At 35.2% G+C, this 27,790-nt stretch overlaps 1 protein-coding gene across 7 annotated transcripts in view; it reads right to left on the bottom strand.

The window, feature by feature from the left end:
- UGGT2 (UDP-glucose glycoprotein glucosyltransferase 2) overlaps positions 1-27,790 on the bottom strand; it is a 224,766-nt gene that overhangs the window by 14,218 nt on the left and 182,758 nt on the right. For 6 of the 7 annotated variants that reach the window (XM_003928205.3, XM_074387527.1, XM_074387528.1 and 3 more), the window contains 6 exons: positions 24,784-24,879; positions 22,405-22,489; positions 19,103-19,285; positions 17,145-17,305; positions 16,409-16,523; positions 892-1,008 (listed from right to left, as the gene is read on the bottom strand). In XM_003928205.3, coding sequence (XP_003928254.3) covers positions 892-1,008; positions 16,409-16,523; positions 17,145-17,305; positions 19,103-19,285; positions 22,405-22,489; positions 24,784-24,879 — 757 coding nt within the window. Of the gene's footprint in view, positions 1-891; positions 1,009-16,408; positions 16,524-17,144; positions 17,306-19,102; positions 19,286-22,404; positions 22,490-24,783; positions 24,880-27,790 lie in introns of those variants that run through there. The other variant, XR_012514308.1, reaches the window with a different exon arrangement.

Here is a 27,790-nt window from a genome sequence, read left to right as displayed (position 1 = left end):
TCCTTTGGAAGAATAACTCACTGTGCCTAAATGATCTGTGCAAACGTGTTTATGCTAAACACGTGCTTTCCTTCTGAGTGCTGAAAATTTTGGTGTGGCTCAGGCAGACAGCACTTATGTGGTCACCAGCTCCCTATACAACCCCTGAGCATTGGGGTTTCTAATAAATGTCCTTAGTAGACAACACCTCACACAGCTTGTGGAATCTGTTATTGCTTGAGGAATGAAGCTTGTCCCGTGTGACATCATAGGAAAAGGACTCTTGGAATCTTGCACCTGATTTTCTCTTTGCCCCACGTGCCTTTTCCCTTTGCTGACTTCGCTTTATATCCTTTCACTGTGATACGTCATAGCCATGAATATGACTATATTGTGCATCTTATGAATGAATCTTCTTAGTGAACCATCAAACCTCAGGGTGGTCTTTGGGGCCCCCCCAAATAGCCCTATGCTTGACAACCTAAGTAAATGTGTAATAGACTGAGCAGCAGAAAAAGTGAAATAATTTGGGTGCCATTCCATTTGTAAAATTGAAAGAAATTTTTTTTTTTTTTTTTTTTTGAGATGGAGTCTCGCTCTGTAGTGGAGTGCAATGGCGTGATCTCAGCTCACTGCAACCTCCGCCTCCCAGGTCCCGGTTCAAGCAATTCTCCTGCCTCAGCCTCCCAAGTAGCTGGGATTACAGGCATGAGCCACCATACCCAGCTAATTTTTGTATTTTTTAGTAGAGAAGGGGTTTCGCGATGTTGAGCTCCTGACCTTGTGATTCACCCACCTCAGCCTCCAAAGTGCTGGGATTACAGGCGTGAGCCACGGCACCTGGCCAAGACAATATTTCTATTTAAAAATTTCCATATCTGCTTACATACAAATGAAAACAAAGGCACTCACCAGATCAATTGTTTTGGCTCTTTGTTTGGATTCATCGTCACACCAGGTTTCACACCACAGCCAGTCTTGAGGAAGAGACTTAATGGCAACTTGGTAAATCATATTATTGGGGAGATCCTACAGAAAAATGTAATTTAATCATACAGGTATAAAATTCAGATTCAGAAGAAAAGAAGCTACATGAGGTAAGACATCATTTAGACTGTAAACAGATCATAAAAACATAAGCAAATCTGAGATTTCACTATACTTTGAAGCTTAAAATACCTAGGGTGATCCAATCATCTTGTGTTATAAATGAATCTATGAACTGGAATATACTTACATCTCCTCTAGACTCTACCCCTGGGAACAAGGATGAAGAGGGAGGTACAAAAACTTACCATTCAGTAATTCCCACAATGGGCAGCCTCACTACCTCTATCTGCCTCTATTGCTCACATTATGACTTCAATTACTGTTTATGTCGGTCACCACCACACTCTGTGGATTCTAAGGTGAACTTTCACCTCCCCATTGGAAACAATGATCCATGAATATTTTCACATTTCTGTATGCTCAGAGCTCCCTAAGACAGCATTGGAATATAAGCTCTAAATGAACAACAAATAGTTTGAAATATTTTATGTTTAGGAGAGTTAAACTGCAAAGAATAGTTAAACCATCTGGGTTAATGGGTGTCTAACTGGCCAACCGGTCTAGTAAGTTAAGAGACCTCTGGGAAGAATCAGACAAATCCTCCCTGGAGAAATTTGTTTATATTCCAGTGGGAGAGTTCTTCCCTTCTTCTCTCCAGAGAAGATCTGTTTATATTCAAGAACAAAGGCATGTTCCTCTCTCTCCAAGAGTATGCAGGGTACTTGTGATGGTTGTCCTACAGGAGCTCCAAGATTCACAATTTTAAGGTTCTTCTCTCAACATTCCTATTAAACATCACACTGGAAGTCCTGGCAAATGCAGTAAGACAAGAATTGGAAAAGGTATATAGATGGGGAAGGGGAAAAACAACTGTTTGTGGTAACAGGATTGTTTATGCAGAAAATCCCAATAATCAAGGGAAAAAAACTTCTGAAAGTGATAAGCAATTTTAGCAATGTTACAATATACAAAGTTAATATACAAAAGTGAACTGCTTTTCTATATACCAGCAATGAACAAACATACCATTTACATCAGCACCAAAAAAGAGAAATACTTAAGTATAAATCTAATAAAACATGTTCCTCAACATAATGACAACTACAAAATTCTGAGGAAAGAAATCAAAGAACACCGAAATATATGAAGAGATATTCTATGTTCACAGGAAGATTACATAGCCAAGGTATCAATTCTTCCCAGATTTATCTATAGACTTAACATAATCCCAATCAAAGCCCTACCAAGTTATTTTGTGGAGACTGACCAACTGATTCTAAAGTTTAGGGAAAAAGGAAAAGATCCAGAATATACAGCACAATACTGAAGAAGAATAAAGTCAGAGGGCTAACACTACCAGACTTGAAATCCAACTATAAAGTTACAGTAATCAAGACAGTGTGCTATTGGCAAAAGAAATATGCCAATGGAACAAAATAAAGAGCCCAGAAATAAGAAAATTACCTGTACTTTCTGCCTTTTTTTTTTTTTTTTTTTGGAAAACCTAAGACTGCTCTAAAATTAAGTATATTAATCAAAGAAAGAAGAACCTTAACTGTTCCTTCTGACGCCCTTAGTTCCGTGGAATCCCTTCCTTAAATAACCTGGCCTATCATATTATCTAAGCTACTAACTAAATGGTTATGTACTAGACCAAGTCTTTTATATTTTCAATTTCATGGTCCCATTCTCTGACCACCTCTTCATTTTTGGCACACTCCATTGAGTCCTCAGATATCAATATCCTTGGACTTCTTGGAACCTCCAATCAACTGATTCTACCACTATTTCATTGTCCCTCATCCCTTGATATATTAATTCCCAAATAGTTACTCTTTTGAATATACTCCCACTGTCTTATTCTTCTCTCACTTAGTCGTACTTTCTTAACAAAGTCATAGTCCTGATTAAATCTCAATATTTGCACTTGTTCTCATGGAATTCAATATGGCTGAGTTCCATGAGTACAGGACACACACATATATTCCACACTGTTTTGTTTTGTTTTGTTTTTAACGTTATGAACATAAATCTTAGGGGAACCTTAATTCTGTCAATTATGTACATGATTCTACTCTGTTGTCACTTAGTTGATCTTAGGCTGATTATTTCACACATTGTCCTCCTATACTCCCCTAAATCCCATGTATCTAATAATCTACTTTCTGTCTCTATGAGTTTGTCTAGTCTGGATATATCATGAAAGTAAAATTACATATTATGAGGTTTTTGTATCTGGCTTCTGTCACTTAGCACAATGTTTTCAAGGTCCATCATGTTGTGACATGTATTGGGACTTCAATGCTTTTTACAGCCAAATAATATTTCATTGTATGAATTTACAATATTTGGGGTATTCATTTGTCAACTGACGGGCATTTGGCTTGTTTCCACTTTCCAGCTGTTATAAACAATGCTTCCATAAACATTTGTATATGTTTTTGTTTGGACATATGTTTTCAGTTCTCTTGGGTATATACCTAGGAGTGGAACTGCTGAGTCATGTGTTAACTCTGTTTAATATCTTGATGACCTGCCAAACTGTTTTTAAACTTGGTACAGTATTCTACATTCCAAATAGGAGTGTATCATGGATCTGTTTTCTCCATATCCTCATCCACTCTTGCTACTGTCAATCTTTTTTATTACAGCCATCACAGTGAGTATGAAGTGATATCTCATTGCAGTTTTGATTTGCTATTCCTAATGACCAATGGCACTGAGCATCTTTTCATGTGTTTATTGGACACTGGTGTATCACAGAAGATATATAAGTGGCTAACACATACAATGTCTATCTATATAGACATGTTTCATATATAAATGTCTACTTAAATAGACATATTAAAATCTCTAAATAAACATATTTAAATCTCTATTTAAAGACTTAAATGTAAAACCAAAATCATAAAAACCCTAGAAGAAAACCTATGCAATACCATTTAGGATATAGGCATGGGCAAAGACTTCATGACTAAAATACCAAAATCACTTGCAACAAAAGCCAGAATTGAAAAATGGGATCTAAATAAACTAAAGAGCTTCTGCACAGTAAAATAAACTATCATCAGAGTGAACAGAAAACCTACAGAATGGGAGAAAATTTTTGCAATTGACTCATCTGACAAAGGGCTAATATCCAGAATCTACAAGGAACTTAAACAAATTTATAAGAAAAAAACAAACAACCCCATCAAAAAGTAGGTGAAGGGATATGAACAGATACTTCTCAAAATGAGACATTTATGTGGCCAACAAATATATGAAAAAAAGCTTATCATAACTGGTCATTAGCGAAATGCAAATCAAAACCACAATGAGATACGATCTCATGCCAGTTAGAATGGTGATCATGAAAAAGTCTGGAAACAACAGATGCTGTCAAGGATGTGGAGAAATAGGAACACTTTTAAACTGTTGGTGAGAGTATACATTAGTTCAACCATTTGGAAGACAATGTGGCGAATTCCTCAAGGATCTAGAACCAGAAATACCATCTGATCCAGCAATCCCACTACTGGGTATACACCCAAAGGATTATAAATCATTCTACTATAAAGATACATGCACATATATGTTTACTGCAGTCTTACAACAGCAAAGACTAGGAACCAACCCAAATGCTCATCAATGACAAACTAGATAAAGAAAATGTGGCACATATATACCATGTAATAATATGCAGCCATAAAAAAGGATGAGTTCATGTCTTTTGCAGGGACGTGGATGAAGCTGGAAACCATAATCCTCAGCAAACTAACACAGGAACAGAAAACCAACCACCGCATGTTCTCAGTCGTAAATGGGAGTTGAACAATGAGAACACATGGACATAGGGAGAGGAACATCACACACTGGGGCCTGTTGCGGGTAGGGGGAAGGGGAGAGAGAGCATTAGAACAAATACCTAATGCATGAGGGGCTTAAAACCTAGATGACAGGTTGATAGGTGCAGCACATCACCATGGCACATGTATACCTATGTAAAAAACCTATACATTCAGCACATGTATCCCAGAACTTAAAGTGAAATTTAAAAAATGATAAACATGGAAAATAGAAATAGGCATACTTAAGTGTCTATTTTAATCCTTTGGCCACTTTGTAAACTAGTTATTTTCCTTTGCTATTGAGTTATGAGAGTTCTTGAGAGCTTATTTGGAGGTTCTGGCAAGGGAGTACAGCTGCTCGTATATCCTTGACCTTGGTCCTCCTCTACTGGGGATGGTCATCCTTTTCAACAAGGCATGCAGTTTCGGCAGGGACACACATGAAGCAGTGAGAGAGGAAGGGGACACTTGCCTAGCCAGCCAGATCAGCCAAATCAACCCTGGTGATCAATGGGGTGACAGATGTTGCAGCTAGATTGCCCTCATATCCTACAGGAGAGTTCTTTATATGTTCTGGATACTAGCATCTCGTCAGATACACGACTTGGAAATATCCCATTCTATAAGTTGTCTTTTCCCTTTCTTGATTGCGTTCTTTAATGCATACAAGTCTTTAATTTTGATGCTAATTTGTCTTTTTCTTTCATTGCTTGTGCTTTTTTTTTTTTTTTTTTTTTTTTTTTGAGACGGAGTTTTGCTCTCGTTACCCAGGCTGGAGTGCAATGGCTCGATCTCGGCTCACCGCAACCTCCGCCTCCTGGGCTCAGGCAATTCTCCTGCCTCAGCCTCCTAAGTAGCTGGGATTACAGGCACGCACCACCACGCCCAGCTAGTTTTTTGTATTTTTAGTAGAGACGGGGTTTCACTATGTTAACCAGGATGGTCTTGATCTCTTGACCTCGTGATCCACCCGCCTCGGCCTCCCAAAGTGCTGGGATTACTTTGGGAGCCACCGCGCCCGGCGCTTTTGGTTTTATATGTATAAAAACATCGCCTAATCCAAAGTCACAAAGATTTACACCTATGTTCAATTCTAAGAGTTTTATGATTTTATTTCTTACATTTAAGTCTTTGATCCATTTTGAGTTAATTTTTATATATGATGTGAGGTAGGGGTCCAATTTCATTCTTTACAAGTGAATTTCCTGTTGCCTAGCATAGTTGTTAAAAAGACTATTCTCTCCCCATTAAATTATCTTGGAATGCTTTACAAAAACCAAATGACAGTAGATGCAAAGGTGTATTTCTGAACTCTCAATTCTATTCTAGTGACCAGTATGTCTAACCTTATGCCAGTACCACTACTGTGCATAAAGAATTTTACACATTTCTGTCAAACCATCACACAATTGACATAACTGAATATAGCCATCACCGTCAAGATTCCCTGTGTCCTTTTACAATTCTTCCCTCCTATCCTTCTTGTACCCACCCAAACCAGTCCCCAGGTTAGCATGAACTGCTTTTTTCACCTTGGATTAGTTTGCATTTTCTACAATTTTATATAAATAGGATTATATAATACATGTACTTTTGGTCTGACCTTTCATATAAGTTATATGTAAATATATATATATATACTTTTGGTCTGGATCAACATTGTTATTTTTAGAATAATTGTTGTCTGTGTATAAAAAACTCATTCCTTTATACTACTGAATAGTTTTACATTCTGTGAATATACCATATCTTTTTATCTATTATTCTCATAATAGATATTTCTAGTAGGCAGTTTCTGACATGGCTTCCAGTAACTCCTGACTTCTGGTATACATTCTCTGGTGCAATTTCTTCTCCTGGTCTGGCTGGACCTAGTGACTACCTTCTATCAAACAGAATATGGCAAAAGTAATGGGATATCAATTCTGAGATTAGACTATAACAGAGTGTGATTTCCATTTTGTTGGCATCCTCTCTTTCTCTGATTCTTCTTTCTCATGTTTGTCCTTATGGATAAGGCCGTCTGCCAGAAACTGATGACTGCCTATAGTCACAGCCAGCAAGGAAATTAGGCCTTCAGTATAATAGCTCTTGAAGAATAAACCCTGCCCACAACCATGTGAATGACTTTGCCTAGCAGTCAAGTCTTCTGACTAGATGGCAGTCCCTGGGCTGACACAATGATTGCAGTCTTGAGAGAGACAATGACGCAGAACACCAAGCTAGGTCAGACTACAGAAACTGATACACATAAATTGTTATTTGAAACTGCTATGTTTTGGGTAAGCTGTAATGCAGCAACAGATAACAAATACAGATGTTTCCAGATTTTAGCTTTTATGAATAATGCTACTATAAATATTTATGTACAAGTCTTTGTGTGGCCATGTACTTTTATTTCTCTTGGGTAAATACCTTGAAGTATAATGATTGGTCATACGGCAGGTTTAAGTTAAACTGTACAAGAAATCACCAAACAGCTTTTCAAAATGGCTTAGCCATTTTACACTCATTTTCACAAGCAATGTATAAGAATTCTAGCAACTGTATATCCTTTCAACTCTTGGTATGGTGAGTCTTTCCAATGTTAACCATTCTAATTGGTGTGTCGAGTTACTCACTATAGTTTTAATTTGCATTTCCTTAATGACTAATGATGTTTAGCATCATTTAATGTACTTATTGCCACTTGATCCTTTGGTGATGGGTCAATCTGATTCTTTAACAAATCAGATTATTTATTTTCTTATTAATGAGTTTTAGGAGCTCTTTATATATTTATTAATTTTTTCTTATATGAATCATGCTTTTAACATCATACCTAAAAAAAATATCTGCATAACCCAGGATCACAGAGATTTTATCTTATCCTCTAGATGTTTTATATTGCACTTTTATGTCTATGATGTGTTTGGAATTAATTCTTAATATTATTAATTGTTAATTAATTAATAATACAGCATATATTAGGGTTTAGAGGTTTTTTATTGGCATAAGAATATTTAATTGTTCCAGCACTGTTTGTTGAAAAGACTATCCTTTCTCCACTGTATTATCTTTGTACCTTTGTCAAAAGTCAATTGGCCATATACATGGGTCTATTTCTGGATTCTTATTCTGATTTATGGATCAAATCGTCTATCTTTACACCAATACCAACGTATTTTGGTTGGTATTGGTGTAAAGATAGACAATATAGTAGTTATATATTATATCTTAAAACAAGGTGGTATAAGTCCTTTGACTTTGTTATTTTTCAAAGTTGTTTTGGCAATTTTAGGTCTATTGCATTCCATTTGAATTTTGGAATCAACTTTATTAATTTGTACAAGAAAGCCTACTGAATATAAAACAAATATAGAGTAATGTTTGTATTGAAATTGCATTAAATCTAGAGATCAATTAACAATATTCAATCTTCCAACCATGAACAAGGTATATCTCTCTAAATATTTAGCTGATTTTTAATCTCTCAGCAGTTTTGTAGTTTTTACTCTGTAAGTCTTGAGTCTGATTGACCATGAAGTTGTTCATTTTTAAAATGCTATAAAAATAGATTATATTTAATTTCAATTTGCAGTTGTTATTGCTAGTACATAGAAATATAATTGGATTTTCATAGCGATTTTGTATCTTGCAGCTTTGCAAAATGTAGTTTTTAGTTCTACCTTTTTGGTAGATTACATGAGATTTTCTACCTAGATTATCACATTGATTGTCCCCCTTACCCACCCCCACTAAAGCACCCAATTTTACTTATTCCTTGCCAATCTGGATGCCTTTTATTTTTATTTTATGTTTTGCCTTGCTGTACAAGGTATATGCATACAATACTGCATAGAAATGGTAAGAGTGGATATCCTTGCTGTGTTTCTGACCTTAGGAAGAAAGCATTCAGTCTTTGATTATTAAGTATTATGTTAGCTGTAGGTTTTTCATGGATGCCCTTTATCAGGATGAGGAAGTTCCTTTCCAGTTCTAGTGTGCTGAGAGTTTTAAATCAGGAATGGATATTGGAGTATATCAAATGCTGTTTTGCATCTATTTAGTTGATAACATACACATATACAGAGAGATATATTTTTTGGTCTCTTAGTATAGTGAGTTACATTGATTTTCTAATATTGAATCAACTTTGCACTCCTGGAATAAAGTTCATGTGGTCATGATTCATGATATAAGATCCTTTTTATATATTACTGAATTTGATTGCTTAAAACTTTGTTAACAATTTTTACAACCGTTCTTAAGGAATGCTTGTCTATAATTTTCCTTTCTTATAATATCTTCTTTTAGTCTTGATGTCAAGGGAATGTTGCTAATAGAATGAGTTGAAAAGTATTCCTTTCCCTTCAATTTGTGGAAAACTGGTATTATTTCTTTCTTTGAAGTTTGATAGAATTCACTACTGAAGCCATCTGGGCCTGGGGATTTAAACTACAAATTCCATTTCTTCAACTGATAAAGGGTTATTCAGGTTACCTATTTCATTTTCTGACTTTTGGTGGTTTCTGCCTGAAAGTATTACCATAAAGTTGACTCTAATAGTTCCTCGATTATTCTTTCAGTATCTGTAGAATCTGTGTGCTTTCATGTCTCACATTTCTAGATTGGTAATTTGTATCTTTTACCTTTTTTTTCTGATCATCCTAGAGGTTTATCAGTTTGGTTTTTTTTTTTCTCAAAGAACCAGCTTTGGTTTCATTTTTAAAAATCTGCAAAAATGAATTTTTTTTTTCATTTTATAGATTTCCATTCTAACCCTATTCTTTTTTTTCTATTTAATTCATACTAAATTAAAGATTTTATTTTTAGAGCAGTAATTAAGTTCTCAGCAAAATTAAGAGGAAGGTACTCATATACTCACTGCTCCCACACATGCATAACTTCTTCCCCTACTATCAATACCCGCCCCCACTAAAGTGAAGTTTGTTACAATAGATGAACCTACTTTGATGCATCATACTCACTCAAAGTCTACAGTTTACATTAGGCTTCTTTCTTGGTGTTGTACACAGGTTTGGACAACTGTATAATGACATGTATCTATCACTATATATTTTCATTGTCCTAAAAATTCTCTGTGTTCCACCATATTCATCACCTGCCCCCTCCCTGCCCAAACCCTAACTTCTACTGGCTCCATAATTTTGCTCTTTCTAGAACGTCATATAGTTAGAACAATATAGTATGTAGTCTTTTCAGATTGGCTTCTTTTACTTAGTCATTATACATTTAAAGTTCTTCCTTGTCTTTTCATGGCTTGATAGCTCGTTTCTTTTCCACTCTAAATAACATTTCATGGTTTGGATATACTAGTTTCTTTACCAATTCACCCACTGAAAGACGTCTTCGTTGGCTGCATATTTTGACAATAATAAATAAAGGTGTAATAAATATCTATGTGCAAGTTTTTATGTAGACATAAGTTTTTAACTCCTTTGAGTAAATTCCAAAAATTGCAACGGCTAGATTGTATGGTAAGAGAATGTTTAGTTTTGTAAGAAACTGTCCAGTTGTCTTCCAAAGTGGCTATACCATTTTGTACTCTTACCAGCAATGAATGCGAGTCCCTCTTGCTCTACATCTTTACTAGCATCTGATGAGGTCAGTATTCTCAAATTTGACCTTCCTAACAGGTGTGTTGTGGTATCTTACTCTTTTTTAAAATTTATGTTTCTCTGATAATATATGATGTGGAGCATCTGCTCATATGCTTATATGTCATCTGCGTATGTTCTCTGGAGAGCTGTCTGTTAAGGTATTTGGCCCATTTTAAAATTGGGTTTGTTTTCTTATTGTTGAGTCTTTAGAGTTCTTTGTATTTTTTGGATAACACTCCTTTATCAGATTATTTTGCAAAAAAAAATCTTTTCTTTCTTTTGTCATTGTCATTTACAGAGCACAAGTTTTTAATTTGAATGAAATCCAGCTTATCAATTATTACTTTCATGAATCATGACTTTGGTGTTATATCTAAAAAGTCATTGTCATACCCAAGGCCATCTAGGTTTCCCCCTATATTGTCTTCCAGGAGTTTTACATTTAAGTCTATATGCCATTTGAGTTAACTTTTGTGAAGAGTGTAAGATCTGTGTCTAGATTCATTTTTTTTTTTTTTACTTATGAGATGCTTGTGTACCATTTGCTGAAAATACTCTTTGCTCTACTGTATTTCCTTAGTTTCTCTGTCAAATATTGGGGGACTAAATTTATATGGGTTTACTTCTGGGCTCTCTATTCTGTTCCACTGATACATTTCTCTATTCTTTTGCCAATATACTGTCTTGATTACTATAGCTTTACAATAAAACAAGCCTAGTACTGCTAGTCCTCTGACTTTCTTCTTCAATATTATGTTGGTTATTCTAGGTCTTTTCCTTTTCTATATAAACTTTAAAATCAGTTGACTGACATTTATAAAACCACTTGCTAGGACTTCGATTGGAATTGTGTTGAATCTATAAATTGATCTGGGAAGAATTTATCAATTTAGTCTTGACCAATTTAGTCTTGAATATTTAATCTTTCTATGTATAAATGGGATATTTCTTCACATATTTCAGTGTTTTTAAATTTCTTTCATTAGAATTTTACAGTTTTCCTCATGTAGAGAAACATATTTCATTAGATTTATACTTAAATATTATTTTGGTGCCAATTTAAATAATACTGTGTTTTTAATTTTAAATTCCTCTTGTTCATTATTGGTATATAGGAAAGTGACTTTTTCTTTGTCATATAGATTATATTCTTAAATCTATACCAGGCAATGTGCAAAGATCCCTCTACAAATGCTATTATTAAAAATAAAATACAATCCTAAAAATGTATAGTATAAACATAAGGGAATTATTTTAACATACTTACTTTAAAAATTTATCTTATGCAAAACAGCATTTAATTTTTTTATAAATAGCTTTCAGTTATTATACTTGTCCTTTATTTCATACACCTGATCTAAGCCCACAGGCTTTGTAATCAGTCTTTTGCTCCAGGTTAATTATTTAAACTTTTATTTTTGGTTCAGGGCTACAAGCGCAAGTTTGCTCTACAGGTCAATTGTATGTCGTGGGGGTTTAGTGTACAAATTATGATGTCACCCTGGTAATAAGCAGAGTACCTGATAGGAAGTAAAAATGACTTTTATATATTAATCTTGTATCCTTTGACCTTTCTATAATCCTTTATTGGTACACTGTGTTTTTTTGGGGAGAGGCTGGTCATTTTTTCTTGAATTGTCTAAGTAGACATTTGCAAACTAAGGCAGTTTTATTTCTTCCTTCCTAATGTGTATACCTTTTATTTCCTTTTGTTGTCTTATTGTATTAGCCAGGACTTTACTTTGGTTTTAACTGTTCTTTTTTCCCTAGTTTCTAGGTAGAAGGTGAGGTTAAGGCCTTTTTTCTTTTCTAATGGAGGTTCTTAGTACTCTACATTTATTTCTAAGAACTATTTTAGCTGCTTTACATGTGTGTACCTCGTTATTCAGATTGTATAGAAAGAAAAGTAGCCTATGGTTGGAATATATTCATAAGAAGTGGTGAATGGCTTGACCAATTGGTCAGAGGCCAAGAAACAGACAGAAAGATTAAGAGGAAGAAATTCTGGGGGACAGGCTTCTGGATGAGCCTATGGGGGTAGCATAAACTGTCAAGATCTTTGGGTATTTCATGTTAAACAGCCACCAGAAAGCATTCAACACAGAATCAGCACTAAATAACTAAGCAATCAAATGATGTGGCTGGTTTGTGGAAGACTGCTAGCCTTGATCACAGGTGACTCCAATGGCACAATGGGCACATGAATGGAGTAGACATGCTGGCACAGATGGAGACTGTGTACGGGCCCAACAGCATGGGCTCCTACTTACCCAGGCTGATCTAGCTCTTAGAGCTGTCAATAGCAGAGATAAACACTGAGCTTCTAACACAGCACTATACTTTGCAAAGACCAATCACTAAGTTCGTAAGTTAATGACACTAGATGTCCTTTACAATGGAAGGAGTATAGATTCTTCTGGACTGACCTATACACATATACTATGTGTGGGTTTGCCTTTCTTGCTTACAGAAACTTAGCACCATTATCCAAGGATTTATCGTTATCTACTGACAAAGTATTCTACATAATACTGTATTAGACCAAGAGACCTAATTTATAGCAAAGTTACTGTGGCAGAGGGCACATGACAACAAGATCTCACAGTCCCGACACATATTGCACTATGTAAAAGATGCTGGCCAATACAGCAATGGAATGGTTTACTAAGGGCACAGCAGAGGTGCTAGTTTGGAGACAAACCCTTGCAAAGGTGAGATGCCATCCTACAGATGCAGTATTATCTTCTGTATCAACAACCATTTTATGGTGCTGTGTTACCATGTGGAAAAATTACATGGGTCCAAGGGGGCAAAAGAGACGTGATCACACTTATCATTACTCCCAGTGTCCCTCTTCAGGAAGTTATGTTTGCTTTCCCTCCTAATTCCTGGTGGTTCTCCAACGTATCACCAGGTTAGGGGAATTTAGAATAGATAGTAAAGGGAGATGATGAGTGTAAGTGTGGTCTTTTGACCAGTTACAGAGGTATGTGCTATAGTTTGTTCTATTAACCTCCCTCTTACAAGTTTTCCTTTCAACTTGTAAAACAGTAAGTGTATGTTCCATGAAGTACAGTGTGGACTACAGTGACAGTGTGGACTACAGTGGATGCTGTGATACAGCAACCAGATCTCCACTGAAATCTGAAAACTATTGTCCTAGCTGCCTGGGAGTACTACTCAGCTGTCAGCTATCTCTAGGATCTGCTGCTGGAAAAGAGTTGTCTCACCCAAGGTCTCTCTTACCTGGGGCAGCCCATATCCAATGATAGGTTGATATGAAGGGATAAAGACTTGCCCAAACCCATGAAAACTATGAAGGACCATCTCAGTTTTGGAGCTCCTTGTGGGGTCAGTCAACTGAGGTCTTTACTGAATTTGTAAAATTTCTCCAGTTGCATTTCCTTCCTTCCTCCACAGTTGTTGGTCCTGAGAGTACTTCCTAATAAACTTCCTGCAAGCTAATTTCCATGTTAGAATGAGTAATTCAACCTGCAACGGGCAGCTAAATGGTATTTGCTGACGTAAGGAATGGTGGAAGAGGAACAGAACTTGAGTTTTTGACTTTTTGAGATAACTTTTGGGCATTAACGTGGCAATTTCAGTAGGAGTTTGCCATTCAAGGGAAAGCTAAGAGCCAGAGATAAGATTTGGGAACTATTAATAGAAAGATATGAATTAAAACCATGATTGGATGTAAGATTGCCACTAGAGATGGTAAAGCATGAGCAGTAGCCAAGGGCAGAGATGCACAGAATAGCAACATTTATTGGATGTAGGATTGCCACTAGAGATGGTAAAGCATGAGCAGTGGCCAAGGGCAGAGATGCAGAGAATAGCAACATTTAAATGAAAAGCAGAGGAAAAGTAGTTCACCAATAAAACTGTGGCAGGAAAGCCAGAGATGTCAAAGAAGAACAGGTTAGGTATGACATGGAAGCCATCAGAGAGGGTCAAGAAAGGAGACGTTGAAAACATCCATGCTGCAAAGAGGGCACATAAAAACAAACAAGAAGTACTCACTACACATTTTCACCTAAGAAAAAAGATATTTTGATTTTGCTGAGAAGTGTTAAGTGGACTAGAGGGACTAGGAGCCAAACTACCTTTGAGTAAGGACAAGATTCCCTAAAATGTGGTAATGCAGTACTGGGAGAACACTTCAGACGGTTCCTGGACTGCCTGAAAAAGAATCCTTTCTTCAGTTGTCCATAGGCAGATAATAGGCAACTTCATAGACTTTCATTCATATGTAAGACTAGGTAGGGGTTCCTTATAAATAACACATTGGTAAAATTATTTAGAATTATTAAGAATTACCAAAAATGTGGTTTTCATAATCGAAATCTTGCATGTTATTGAGGTTTGCTGAAGACCCCAAGTCAGTCTTCTACTAATTGGCAATAGTGAAAAGACCTTATTTTGTATGTATACACATATACATTTGAAGAGCTCCCAATTTTCAAGAATGATTTTAAAAAATCAGTTCCTTACCAGTGTGGTCTTGAATAACTCATTCATATTTTGACATATAATTTCTCACTTACTAGATTTTTTAAAAAGGGACTACTAAGCTTTCTACTTTATCTGGAGCCTGTGTTACCTCTTTTCCTTCATTTTTACTTTTCTCGCCTCATCTTTATCCCTAACCATACTGACTTGCTATTCCTCAAATATGTCAGGCCCACTCCCACCTGGGGACCTCTGTATTAGATATTCCCTTTGGTCTGTAATACTCAAAGACAGCTGCATTGCCAGCCTTTATGCCTCCATCTAAAATGCACTCAAAATTCGTCTTCATAGGGACATATGGCCACTCAATTTATACCTGCAAGCCCCAGGCCTATTCACTATTCTGAACTGACTATCATGCTTTCCTGTTTTTTTTTTCTCCAAAACATTTATTATCTTTAAATATTATTTTTAAATTTTATTTTCCTACTACAGTGAAAACATCATGAGCTAAAAAAAATCTTGTTTTCATTTTTGATGTCTGAGGTGATAGGAGAGTATCTAGCACATAGCAGGTATTCATCAGATGAATGAACGAACATACATGATTATGATAAAAATAAGGAAAAAGAGTAGGGATTATGAGCTAGAGTCTTTTGCTTCTGTTTAAATTATCTAAAATGTTTCAGATGCAATAATGAGGAAATTGATAGGAAATTAGGAAAATAGTGCTTGTGAGGTGAAAGAAAACGTTAAGGCATTATCAGGGTTAGGGGTGTACTGGATGAAGGGAGTTTGTCTTAAAGATCAGAGAGAGAGAGATTTGAGCATGTTTAAATAATCATGGAAGACAGTAAGAAAAAGAGGATGATACGGTTTCGCTGCATCTCCACCTAAATCTCATCATGATTAATTCGAATAATCCCCACCTGCTGTAGGAGGGACTAGGTGGAGATAATTGACTCATGGGGGTGGTTTCCCCTATCCTGTTCTCTTGATAGTGGGTTCTCATGAGTCTGATGGTTTTAAAAGGGGCTTCCCCTGTCACTGGGCATTCATTCTCTCTCCTGCCATCATGAGAAGAAGGACGTGTTTGCATTCCCTTCTGCCATGAATGTAAGTTTCCTGAGGCCTCCCCAGCCATACACAACTATGAGCCAATTAAACCTCTTACCTTTATAAGTTACCCCATCTTGGTTATGTCTTTATTAGCAGCATGAGAACAGACTAACACAGAGGGTTACTAAAATAGGGCATAAAGTAGAAAGAAGAGGTTTGAGAATGGAAAAGTGAGGATAAAATACTGTTAGTTTAGAAAATGTTGAGCTTGAGGTATAAAAATTAGGTATAAGTAGAGATATCCAATTGATGATTGCATAAGCAGCAAAAACTTGAGAAAAAAGCTCAAAATATAGGACTTTAAAGTTTATGAGCATGGAGCTGGAGCAGTCTATGTATACATACTGAAAATTATTCTCTAAACATTTTGCTTACCTGATCTAGGTTTGAAAGACTGTTCGGATCTTGACTGAGAGCTTGGTACTGGCTTCTGAGCCTGTCACCTGCCGCGATTCTTCTGAACTTCTTGAGATCCACTACGTATAAAGCACTGCAAAAATGAATACTTCTTGATAGCCTATTTTTATGTAGCTTTAGTTTTATTTTCCCCCAGTGGATGTCTACAATGATGGTATTAACTATAGATATCCTAAGATCTAATAACAATACTTTTATAAATTTGCTCCTAATGTCTAATACTGTTTACAAGGAGTTTTAAGTTTGTTTTAATTTTGGTAGAACCTATAATCTTTTAGGGTTACCCCAAGCGTTTCCAAGTTGCCAGGAAACTTTTGGCCTTACAAAAGTCTACGAACCTTCGAAGAGAGAATCTTAATTTTATTTGACAAGCCAAGTTTAAATCTTCTGGAGTAGTTAGGAGCCATATTATTGGGTTTAACTACTAGCTTAGTTATACATTAGCAGGGTAAGCCTGGGCAAGTTACATAAATGCTGTATGCCTAAGTTTCCACACACACAAAATGAAGATAACAGTATCTCAAAAGACTGTCATAAAGATTTTATTACTTAATATATGTAAAGACTTACAAGAGTGGCATGAAATAAACACTACATAATTGGTTGGTTTTATTGTGTAATTTTAAAGAAAATGGAAAGTTGTAATTGAATATATTATTTACTTACTAAATGGTAAGGGTATGACTTTTCTTACCTGATATGGTATTTCCTTCTTAAAAGATGTGATGCCCAGTATCCTGTTTTCCAGAAACGATATCCATCCATTTCTCTGCGGCTATCACAAAATGGAGTATACCCATAAGGAGCTCCATCCAGATCGAAATCTCGAAGTTCTTTTAGATCATGTCTTACAATCTAAATAATTAAAATAGAGTCTTTGATAAAGACTGTAAAATAACATAAGCCTTTTTAATGGGAATCTCAAATCATTGTTACCCTATTATAGAAATCCAAAGAGCTTTCATGTAGTATAAATTTAGTGAATTTAACATTTATTCCTCTTGTCCTTACAGGTTAAAAGTAAACTAAAATTTATATTCCTAGTCTTTAAGATGGTGGTCTCACTAATAAGAAAATTTTGTCATGTCATTTATAAACAAGGCATTTTATGTATTAGACATATGGGGAAGGGATTAAATATTACATACTGCAGGGCTCTTAGTTTCTTAAATTAATAATTTGTATTATTAATTTTGAATTAGTAATACAAAATAATGACAAATCTCCATTATTGTATATTTGCAAATATAAGTTTAAATCATAAATAAAAATCTCCCCATTATTCTAAATAGCTTGAATAAAAGAATATAAATTTATTTTTTAATAGACTCAAACCTCCTAGAAAAATATTAGTGTACATATTGGAGGAAAGGTAGGAGAAAGAATCATATTAGATATTATATGTGGGGCTAAGATGGGAGGATTGCCTGAGGCCAGGAGTTCGAGACCAGACTGGGCAACATAGTGAGACCCAGTCTGGTCTCTACAAAAAATAAAAAATATTAGCTAGGCATGGTGGTGTGCACCTGGAGTTCCAGCTACTACGATGTTGAGGTAGAAGGATGGCTTGAACTCAGGAGTCTGAGGCTGCAGTAAGCTACAACTGTGGCACTGCACTCCAGCCTCGATGACAGAGTGAAATCCTGTTTCTTAAAAAAAAAAAAAGTGTGTTTACAAATGCTTACTTCATCATTTCCACTTTTCTATTTTCTTAGTTTTCATTGTAATGTTTCATATTTATCAATTTGGAATAGAGTAGAAAAAAATAGTAAGAGTTTAGAATACGAGTAAATTCTAATATAGGACTTAAAAAGATATTTTTTGTTTCACATAAATTCTAATTTACGCATTTAATTTATATTTCCATTTACATACTACTGTTTTTCTTAGAAATTCTGTACATTTTCAAATATGTTTTCCCACTAATGAGTCAAAAGCAATGCAAGGAGGGAAAAAGGAAAAGTCATAATTTTTGGACATATAAATTTTAAAAGCAGAGGGCCTTAGTTTTTTTTGGCCAAATTTATTTGATTGTATTTTTATTTTTAGAGATAGGGTCTCACTCTGTTACCCAGGCTGGAGTGCAGTGGCATGATTATAGCTCACTGTGACCTCGAATTCCTTGGCTCAAACTTTCTTCCCCTCCTTGGCTTCCCAAAGTGCTGAGACTAGAGGCATTAAGTTGGCCAAATTTAAAATGCTCTTTTCCTTCAATGGTAGAGTGATGAGAATTTGGTTATTGGTTGAATGGGAAAGAATGCTGTTGAAGGTGGAAGAATGAGAGTTGTATGTAACTGCTAACTTTTCTAGCAACAAGAAATTCCAAGTATCAGCTCATATTCACAGGAACTTATTTAACTACTCTTATTATGACTAATATAAGTATTTTACTTTTAATTCTCAAACTTAAAAAACTACTACTTCAGAGAGAAAACCTCTATGTCCTAAATGATAAATGGTACTTCATACAATACCTTCAATTTTCCCCTAGAATTCTCACTTTTTGTTTTTAAAGGTACTTTGCTTATATATCACAATCTCATCTTAAGCACAATAATGAAGATAATAAACATGAGCAACATGAATTAATTTCCTATATTAAGATAGAAGCATAAAAAATGTTTATTACTAAAAACTAGTTAATTTTATTACCTGGTCAGCATCAACAAAAATGATTTTGTCCACTGCTAGTGGGAAAAGAACATCAAGAAAAAGAATTTTGTAACCCCAAATAATCCTTTGTTTCTCAGTCTGTTGATGAAGCCAGCGGGGCCACCTATATTGAACTAGTTCATACTGGAATCCATATTCCTTAGCCATGTGAGGAATTACTTCCTAAAAACACACACAAAATCAAACAGTATGTTTAAGAGAAAGTAGTTTTAAGAGAAAAAAATTAATATTAAAAAGGTAGAGTTTATTATAAATTGTTATAAACTAATTGGCAAGCTGTCTAAATACTTCCATAACATACCTATTAATGAGAAATATGAAAATGCTAACAAATATGAAAATACAAGTATAAATAAAACTATAAAATTTAAATAGTTTAAATTATAAATAAGTCATTAAAAATAAATGCACTATATTATTTACCAAGCTTATTTGGCTTAAGCAAATTGACTAAAATGAAGCCTCTGGATCTTGGAACACCTACATAGCAAATAGTTCCTGTATTTGTCAACAGGTTGGTTGGTCAGAGATGTAAAGATGAAGAGCAGATACAAAAAAAACAAAGTAAGTTCTAAACTTATAAATTAGATTCTATACAGGAGCTTCATGTATGAGATACATCATAATTTAATTCAAAGATTTAAAATACAAAGTAGTGATTATGGTCTGAATATTTCATATTGATTCAGCATCTTATAGGATTAGAAGTAGCTTATTTCCTGTTTAAAGCAGAAGCAGTTAATGAAATACACTGTTGGTTCAATTTAGTTCAATAACTCAAACATTGAAAGGGAGAATAAAAAAGGAGTTGGAAAAGATGAATTAGCAAATAAAGAATTGGCATGTTACCACTAGATTCTTATTTGAAACTAGTTGCTAGTTATATGTTTAATTTTTTTCTCTGATTTTGTAAAACAATGTAGATTTAAAGTATGTTTTTTTTAAATGCAAGAAGCACCAATTTTATCTGTGAAATGAAGTCTTGAAATTTTGGCTAGCACAGCTCCTAGGAGTCATCATTTTGGTTTCAAAATAAAATAAAACATTCAGGTAAATTAGAAAAAATATATTTTTTCTTTCATCAAATATATGTTAAAATATTCACTGAAACAGGCATTGTTTTAGGCTCTAAGGATACATTAGGGAACAAAAGAAATACAAATTATGGCCTTCATGAGGCTTGTATTTTAGAGGAAGTAGGTAGAAATAAAGGAAATTATTAAGTTATCTACAGATAAACAGTGCTATAAAAAATTAAAAGGGGGAATTATAGTTTTCATAGTGCTGTCAAAAAAGAATTATACCTAAGTAAATATATTTTTAACAAATATTTGAATGAAGAGAGGAGGTATGACTTTTCCAAACTGGTAGGAACAAATCTAAAGTAGCTAGTGACTTTTGTACCCAGCTGCTGGTTTACACAGATGTTTGAATTTGTAAAAATCCAAAGCTACACTTTATGATTTGTGTACTTTTCTGAGTATTTATTTCACTAAGAAGTTTTCAAAATAAAAATTTTGAAATAAACACATCACGAAAAGAAGGAAAATACTACTTCAGATACAGTATTTCTTTTGGCCATGCAATGGAACAAGACTTTCTAATCCAGACATACCACTATTGTTCTGGTGAATATCTTTTCCTGCTAAGATAATCTTTAGATTTTTCTATCTCAGTTTATGTAGGATTAACTACTCCCTTTTCAGTGTCTGACTACTAGGATAATATGTTAAAAATCAGAAAAATAATATAACTTCTTATATTTATGGGTTCTTTATCTTTTTTGTTGTTGTTGTTGTTGTTGTTGTTTGTTTGTTTTTGTCTACTGTCAAATGAGCACAGGACACTGTTGGTGGAAATCTTAGTTTCTAATTAGCTGTATCATCTCAGGCCTATGTTATAAAGGATGATTCTTGCTCAAAGAAAGGTATGGCCCTTCACCCTATCTCCCGGGAGGTATCCTCTACCACTGGAATTTTCCATCTGATGAGAATGTCTATGTTTACCTGTAGATCACACCAGATATGTATGCTAACGATGTTAATTGTAGTGAGGACCTCGGCCCACAAGGCATCAGCTCAACATCTAAAGGGACTAGAGGCTAAAGTTAGCCATGCAGGCTGTTAGCCAAGTCCATACAGCTGACCCCTAATAAAAATGCTGGACACCAATGTTTGAATGAGCTTCCCTGGTTGGCAACATTCCAGGAGTACTGTCACACACTGTTGTTGGAAGAAATAAGTGCTATCCACTTGGAGGAGATTCTACTGGGAGAGGACAATTGTTAACTTTGTGTCTGGTCTCCCTGGACCTTACCCTAAGCACCTCTTTTGCTGATTTTGGGTCCTTTTGCTATAATAAACTGTAACTGTGAGTATAGCTGTTTTTTGGAATTCTAGGAATCCTTCTAGCAAGTTGCTGAATCTAAAGGTGGTTTCTCAACTGTGCAGGCTAGTTACATACTTTTTGAATCTTGGTTTTCACATCACATGGGATTGTTTTTAAAACAACCGAATGTCAGTTAAACACTTGGCATCATGCCTAGAAATATTATGGAATAAAACCATGCTTGGCTAGTTTTACTTCTGCTTTTCCCACTGCTTTTGGTCTAGAAAACAAACTCCTTTGAAATGCTATTGAATGAGATACCAAATTGCTGTTGAGTCACTAAATTTCATGGAATTTGATTATGCTGTGGTGAGAATAGGAAGAAACAGAGTATACTTTGCAGCAGGAAGGTGGGGCTAAGGAAAGGGTGATAGATGTTGATCACCTGAAATCTGAATGTAATATGCCTCAGATCACGGTGCCCAGCAATCAATACCCTACACAGATGAAAGAGCTTTATTGTTTTCAGAAATATAAAACTATTTTCTATAGTACAGTCTTTGTATTTTCTTGATACTACTACTGCTTCTGCTATCTTTGCAAAATGACGATATCCATTTTTTAATTGAAAATCTGTATATATTTTCCATTGTCAAATTGTATTTAATTATTCATTATCATGAAAAACTATTAGTCAGTCCGATTTTCATTTTATTTAAAAATATACTGTCTTCTACTGTCCTCTCCTTTAAACATCTCTAAATTAAAAACGCACAGAATTTTTCCTAAGCTAGATAATACCAAATACCATTTCAAAATTTATTAAAAATAGTATTTAAAATACACATTCCAAAAGCTCATTCTGAAAAAAGAAATGTCATATTAACTTACAATGATACAAATAATTTACTATTCAAACATTAACCATTCTACAAAAAGAGCTATGTACTTACTTTAAATGTCGGTGAGAGATAATTTTTTAGAAACCAGAATTTCACTGGTGTTTTGGTGTTACGTAAAACAGAAAGCATCATAATTCTGCATAAAAGAATATTAAACCCAATATACATTAGCATTAACAGTTCATATTACTTTTTTAATGTTGAAATGTTTAATTTTAATTTTTTAATTTTACTTTAGTTCTGGGATATATGTGCAGAACGTGCAGGTTTATCATATATATCTTTTTAAAAGTTTAAAAATAATTGAAGGTATGAATTCAAAGGTTTCACAATGAAATGTGAAGAAATAAACCAAAATATGGTTTATCAAGTATGTAATGTGTAAGGATGAATACATATACATCATAGTAACTTCATCTGGTCCCGGTTGCCTATGACTGTGTGATTAAGTCCACAAACCCTGAAGAGCTGAATGATCTGTCTATATTGACAAATTCATGGGATGGGTAATTTGGTTTGCTAACCTAAACCTCTGAATGGAACGGATACAAATTTATCTAAAGTTCCAATTTAATGTATCAATGCTACAAGTCAAATATTTGAGTCATTCTCTGTGACCTTCCTATATAAACTGTTTAAAAATAGCCTTCTGTAGTTTGCAATAGGTATTTCTCCTCTCACCCCCTTCCTTTTTATAAAACAAATTATTATTCAATGAAAAAGGACAATTTACCACATACATATATACATATGTATTTTCTTACCTGTCATTTACAAAATGTCTATTTGCAGTCTTGAAGAAAACTGTCTAGCCATGTGCAGAAAGCAGAAGCTGGATCCCTTTCTGACACCTTACACTAAAGTTAACTCCAGTTAGATTAAAGACTTAAACATAAGGCCTAACACCATAAAAACCCTAGAAGGAAACCTAGGCAAAACCATTAAGAACATAGGCATAGGCAAGGACTTTATGACTAAAACACCAAAAGCATTGGCAACAAAAGCCAAAATAGACAAATGGGATCTGTTTAAACTCCAGAGCTTCTGCACAGCAAAAGAAACAATCATTAGAGTGAACCGGCAACCAACAGAATGGGAAAAAATTTTTGCAATCTACCCATCTGACAAAGGGCTAATATCCGGAATCTACAAAGAACTAAAACAGATTTATAGAAAAAACAAACAAATCCATTCAAAAGTGGGCAAAGGATATGAATAGACACCTTTTAAAGAAGACATTTATGAGGCCAACAAACATATGAAAACATGCTCATCATCACTGATAATGAGAGAAGTGAAAATTAAAACCACATTGAGATATCATCTCATGCCAGTTAGAATGGTGATCATGAAAAAATCTGGAGACAACAGATGCTGGAGAAGATGTGGAGAAATAGGAACACTTTTACACTGTTGGTGGGAGTGTAAATTAGTTCAACCATTGTGAAAGACAATGTGGTGATTCCCCAAGGACCTAGAAATAGAAATTCCATTTGACCCAGCAATCCGATTACTGGGTATATATCTAAAAGGATTATAAATTATTCTATTATAAAGACATATGCAAACGTATGTTCACTGCAGCACTGTTTACAATAGCAAAGACCTGGAACCAACCCAAATGCCCATCGATGATAGACTGGACAAGGAAAATGTGGCACATATACACCATGGAATACTATGCAGCCATAAAAATTATGGGTTTGTGTCCTTTGTAGGGACATGGATGAATCTGGAAACCATTATTCTCAGCAAACTGACACAAGAACAGAAAATAAAACACCACATGTTCTCACTTATAGGCAGGTGCTGAACAATGAGAATACATGGACACAGGGAGGGGAGCATCACACACTGGGGTCTGTTGGAAGGGCATAGGGGAGGGATAGCGGGGGGAAGGGAGGTTGGGGAGGTATAACATGGGGAGAAATGCCAGATATAGGTGACGGGGGGATGGAGGCAGCAAACCACATTGCAATGTAGGTACCTATACAGCAATCCTGCATGTTATTCACATTTAACCCAGAACCTAAAGTGCAATTATATATATATAAAGAAAACCAATATTCCAAATCAAGCCAAACTCAGGAAATTTCTTATTTAAATATACTTACCTCATAATTTTAAGTAAAAAAAAAAAAAAAAAAAAAGGCAACGTGTAAAGTAGTACATTCTTTGTTACTATTTGGGTAAGATAACTTAAAAAACTGAAATAAATAAATATGCACACATAAATATTATATGTGTGTGTGTATCTCTTTAGCAGGATATAAAAATAATACTATGAGTTTCCTGTGAGAAAAGGAATGGAGTATTAAGGAAGCAGAGGTGGGAGGTTTTTTTTCCAGTGTACATTCCTTTTTCTTTTTGAAATTTGAACCATATAAATGTATTTCTTTTTCAAAGTATAAGGCTAAAAAACATACCTACCTTAAAAAGCGTTCATATAAATGACCTGAAGCAACTGAAAAAATGTTTAGGACATCTTTTTCCTTTTTGTCTTCTTCATGCAACCTTACTGTGAAACTTGGAATAAAAAAGTAATTGATATTTCTTAAATATACATATGGAAACTTTGTATGCATAAATACTAAATACAAGCAATAAATACAGAAATGCATTCCAAAAGAATTATTAAAGTATAAATATTGTATATTTACAAATAAATTAATATTGAATTATTTGACAATTACTATCATTTGAAGCTTAATGAATTTTTAAAAAATTTGTAACATGGAATGTAATTGTTTTTAGGTTAATTGGCTAGTATTTTTTAATTCTGTGAGTTGCCAAAGGTTGTTTTGAGAACGAAGAGTGAATTACAGCCCGACATGGCCGTATCTAGTGTACTGAAACTTTAAACAGGCCAATAATGAAGAAAAAGAATGCGGAAGTGTGGAACTCCAGCACAGCAGGAATTTATGTAGTAACAGGGTAGGTGGGTGAGGGCTGCGGATGGGGCTCCCCAGGCTAAAATATTTTTAAACCACCTGCAATTTGGAGCTCTTCTGACCAAGCAGATTTTCTCCTCCATGCAGGGTATGGAGTACCCTCTTGGCACTCTGGATGACTTCCATGACAAAGAAGGCACTAGGGAGCCATGTCTACTCACTGGTTTACATCATGGTAGCTTCATCTGGGCCCAGTTGTCATTTTCATTACATTTTTGGAGCTAGACCAGCTCCATTTAATTTTTGTATAGGCCCATTTCATATGCAAAAATGCATCTTTTATTTGCAGTATTTATAAAGTATAAATCCATCTTTTTCTTCCTATTTAACATTTATTTAAAAATATTTTATATATAAACAGATATTTAGAATGACTAAAATTTGGTCAAAAACTTACAATGATCTTCAAAGGTATTTTGCCAAATATAAATTGTTATGACAGAAGTATTTTTCAAATCTTGTAATCCCCCAACTAAGAAAATAAATTGATTCAATGGCAAGAAAAGAATAATCATTCTAAGTTGGGACTAAAACTATGATGAAAAAAGTCAAAGCATCGTAAGATGCACAATACTATATATCTGGAGCAGTTAACGTCCCAAAAACTGTCTCTGTTTCTAATGAAGCATTATTTTGCTTTTGGTATCCTTTTTACATAGCAAGTGGTTATACCATAATTGAACAGTTATCTTTAAACATTCTTATTTCTATCTTGTAATTTTCATGGAAGCTTTTGGACAGATACTCTTAAAATTGCTCAGATTCTATTCTATTATCCCCTGTCAAACATACCTACCCTCCAAATCATCCCAGAACAAGTACATTTGATTTTTTCTCTATCAGTAACTTGTTCAAAGCACATGCTGTCACAGCAACATGATTTTTCTTACCAAACAAGGAGTCAACTATAGAAAAAGAGGCTTAAACTGGGCAAAATCCAATGGAAGTGCTTTTGACTGGTGTAATCAAATACGTTTAAGTTGTTAAATCTATTTTGGCTAACATTTCTAGTTCTTATCTTTGATCAAAATGATCAGTGGTTTGCCATCATAGTTCACATTAGGTTCAAATCTCTAAAACGGACATTCAACTTTCTTTACAATGTGGAACCTACAGGATACCGCTTTTGTTTTTGCTCACCTAATATCTGTTCCCCTTCTACTAACAACCTGGTATTCCAGGGGGAATCATTCTTCCTCCCATATCATTCTATGAGGTTTAGGTGGGACAGGCCTTCCCACCAATTCTAGAAGTAGGCATATGACTCAAGCTTGGTCATCAGAAATCAGTTCAGTTTGGGACACACAGCTATAGGTGAACCCATGAGTCAGCCTTGGAACTTTTGCAGGTACTGATGGAAAGAAGCAACTTCCTTCCACCGGAGATAGTACACTTTTACTTTTAAAAGCCTCTCTTAGGCCGGGCGCGGTGGCTCACACCTGTAATCCCAGCACTTTGGGAGGCCGAGGCAAGCAGATCACGAGGTCAAGAGATCAAGACCATCCAGGCCAACACGGTGAAACCCCGTCTCTACTAAAAATACAAAAAATAGCCGGGCATGGTGGCAAGTGCCTGTGGTCCCAGCTACTCCAGAGGCTGAGGTGGAAGAATCGCTTGAACCCAGAAGGCGGAGGTTGCAGTGAGCCAATATTGTGCCACTACACTCCAGCCTGGGCAACAGAGCAAGACTCTGTCTCAAAAAAAAAAAAGTCTATCTTAAAATGGAGGAGACACAGAAACAGCAGACCTAAGAGATGGAAAAAGACCATTTTCAGACCACATTACCCAGTGGCCAATGCCAAGTGTACTTCTGGATTCTTTAGGTATCTGAGCCAATATATTCCTTATGTTCGTTTTTCAAGACAGGGTCTCACTCTGTCATCCAGGCTGGAGTGCAGTGGTATGATCTTGGCTTACTGCAACTTTTGACCTCCCCATACTCAAGCAATCCTTCCACCTCAGCCTTCTGAGCAATCGAACTATAGACACAGGCCACTGTGACTGGATAATTTTTAAATATTCTGTAGATATGGGGTCTTGCTATGTTGCCCAGGCTACTCTTGAACTCCTGGGCTCAAGCAATCCTCCTGTCATAGCTTCTGAAAGTGCTAGGATTACAGGTGTGAGCCATTACTCCTGGCCTGTGTTCCTTTTTAAACAATAAAACTAATACAGGTCTCCATCTAACATAAAGGTTCTCTATTATTTTCAAGTTGCACCTAGCTAGGCTACTTTCTTTTGAGGAACATGCCCAATCTTTTTGCCTTCATGTAAGCACCTTCACTCAATCTTTAACTTTTGAAATCCTGTCTGTCCTTTAAAACAGATCTTTGCCACTCACTTCTCCAAGGAGTATTTCCTGAGGTTCCTTGTAATTAGACCTATCATTTTTCTCCATTAGCCTGTATTTTATTTTCATCTGTCTTACAGCTCTAGTTTTCTATCTTGTACATAGCAGTAACATTTATGTATTTATAGTACCCCTC

This window comes from Saimiri boliviensis, chromosome 16, assembly GCF_048565385.1.
Source record: "Saimiri boliviensis isolate mSaiBol1 chromosome 16, mSaiBol1.pri, whole genome shotgun sequence".
NCBI classification, from domain to species: Eukaryota; Metazoa; Chordata; class Mammalia; order Primates; family Cebidae; genus Saimiri; species Saimiri boliviensis.
Note: the sequence above shows the minus strand (reverse complement) of the source record. Positions and strands in the feature narration are given on the sequence as shown.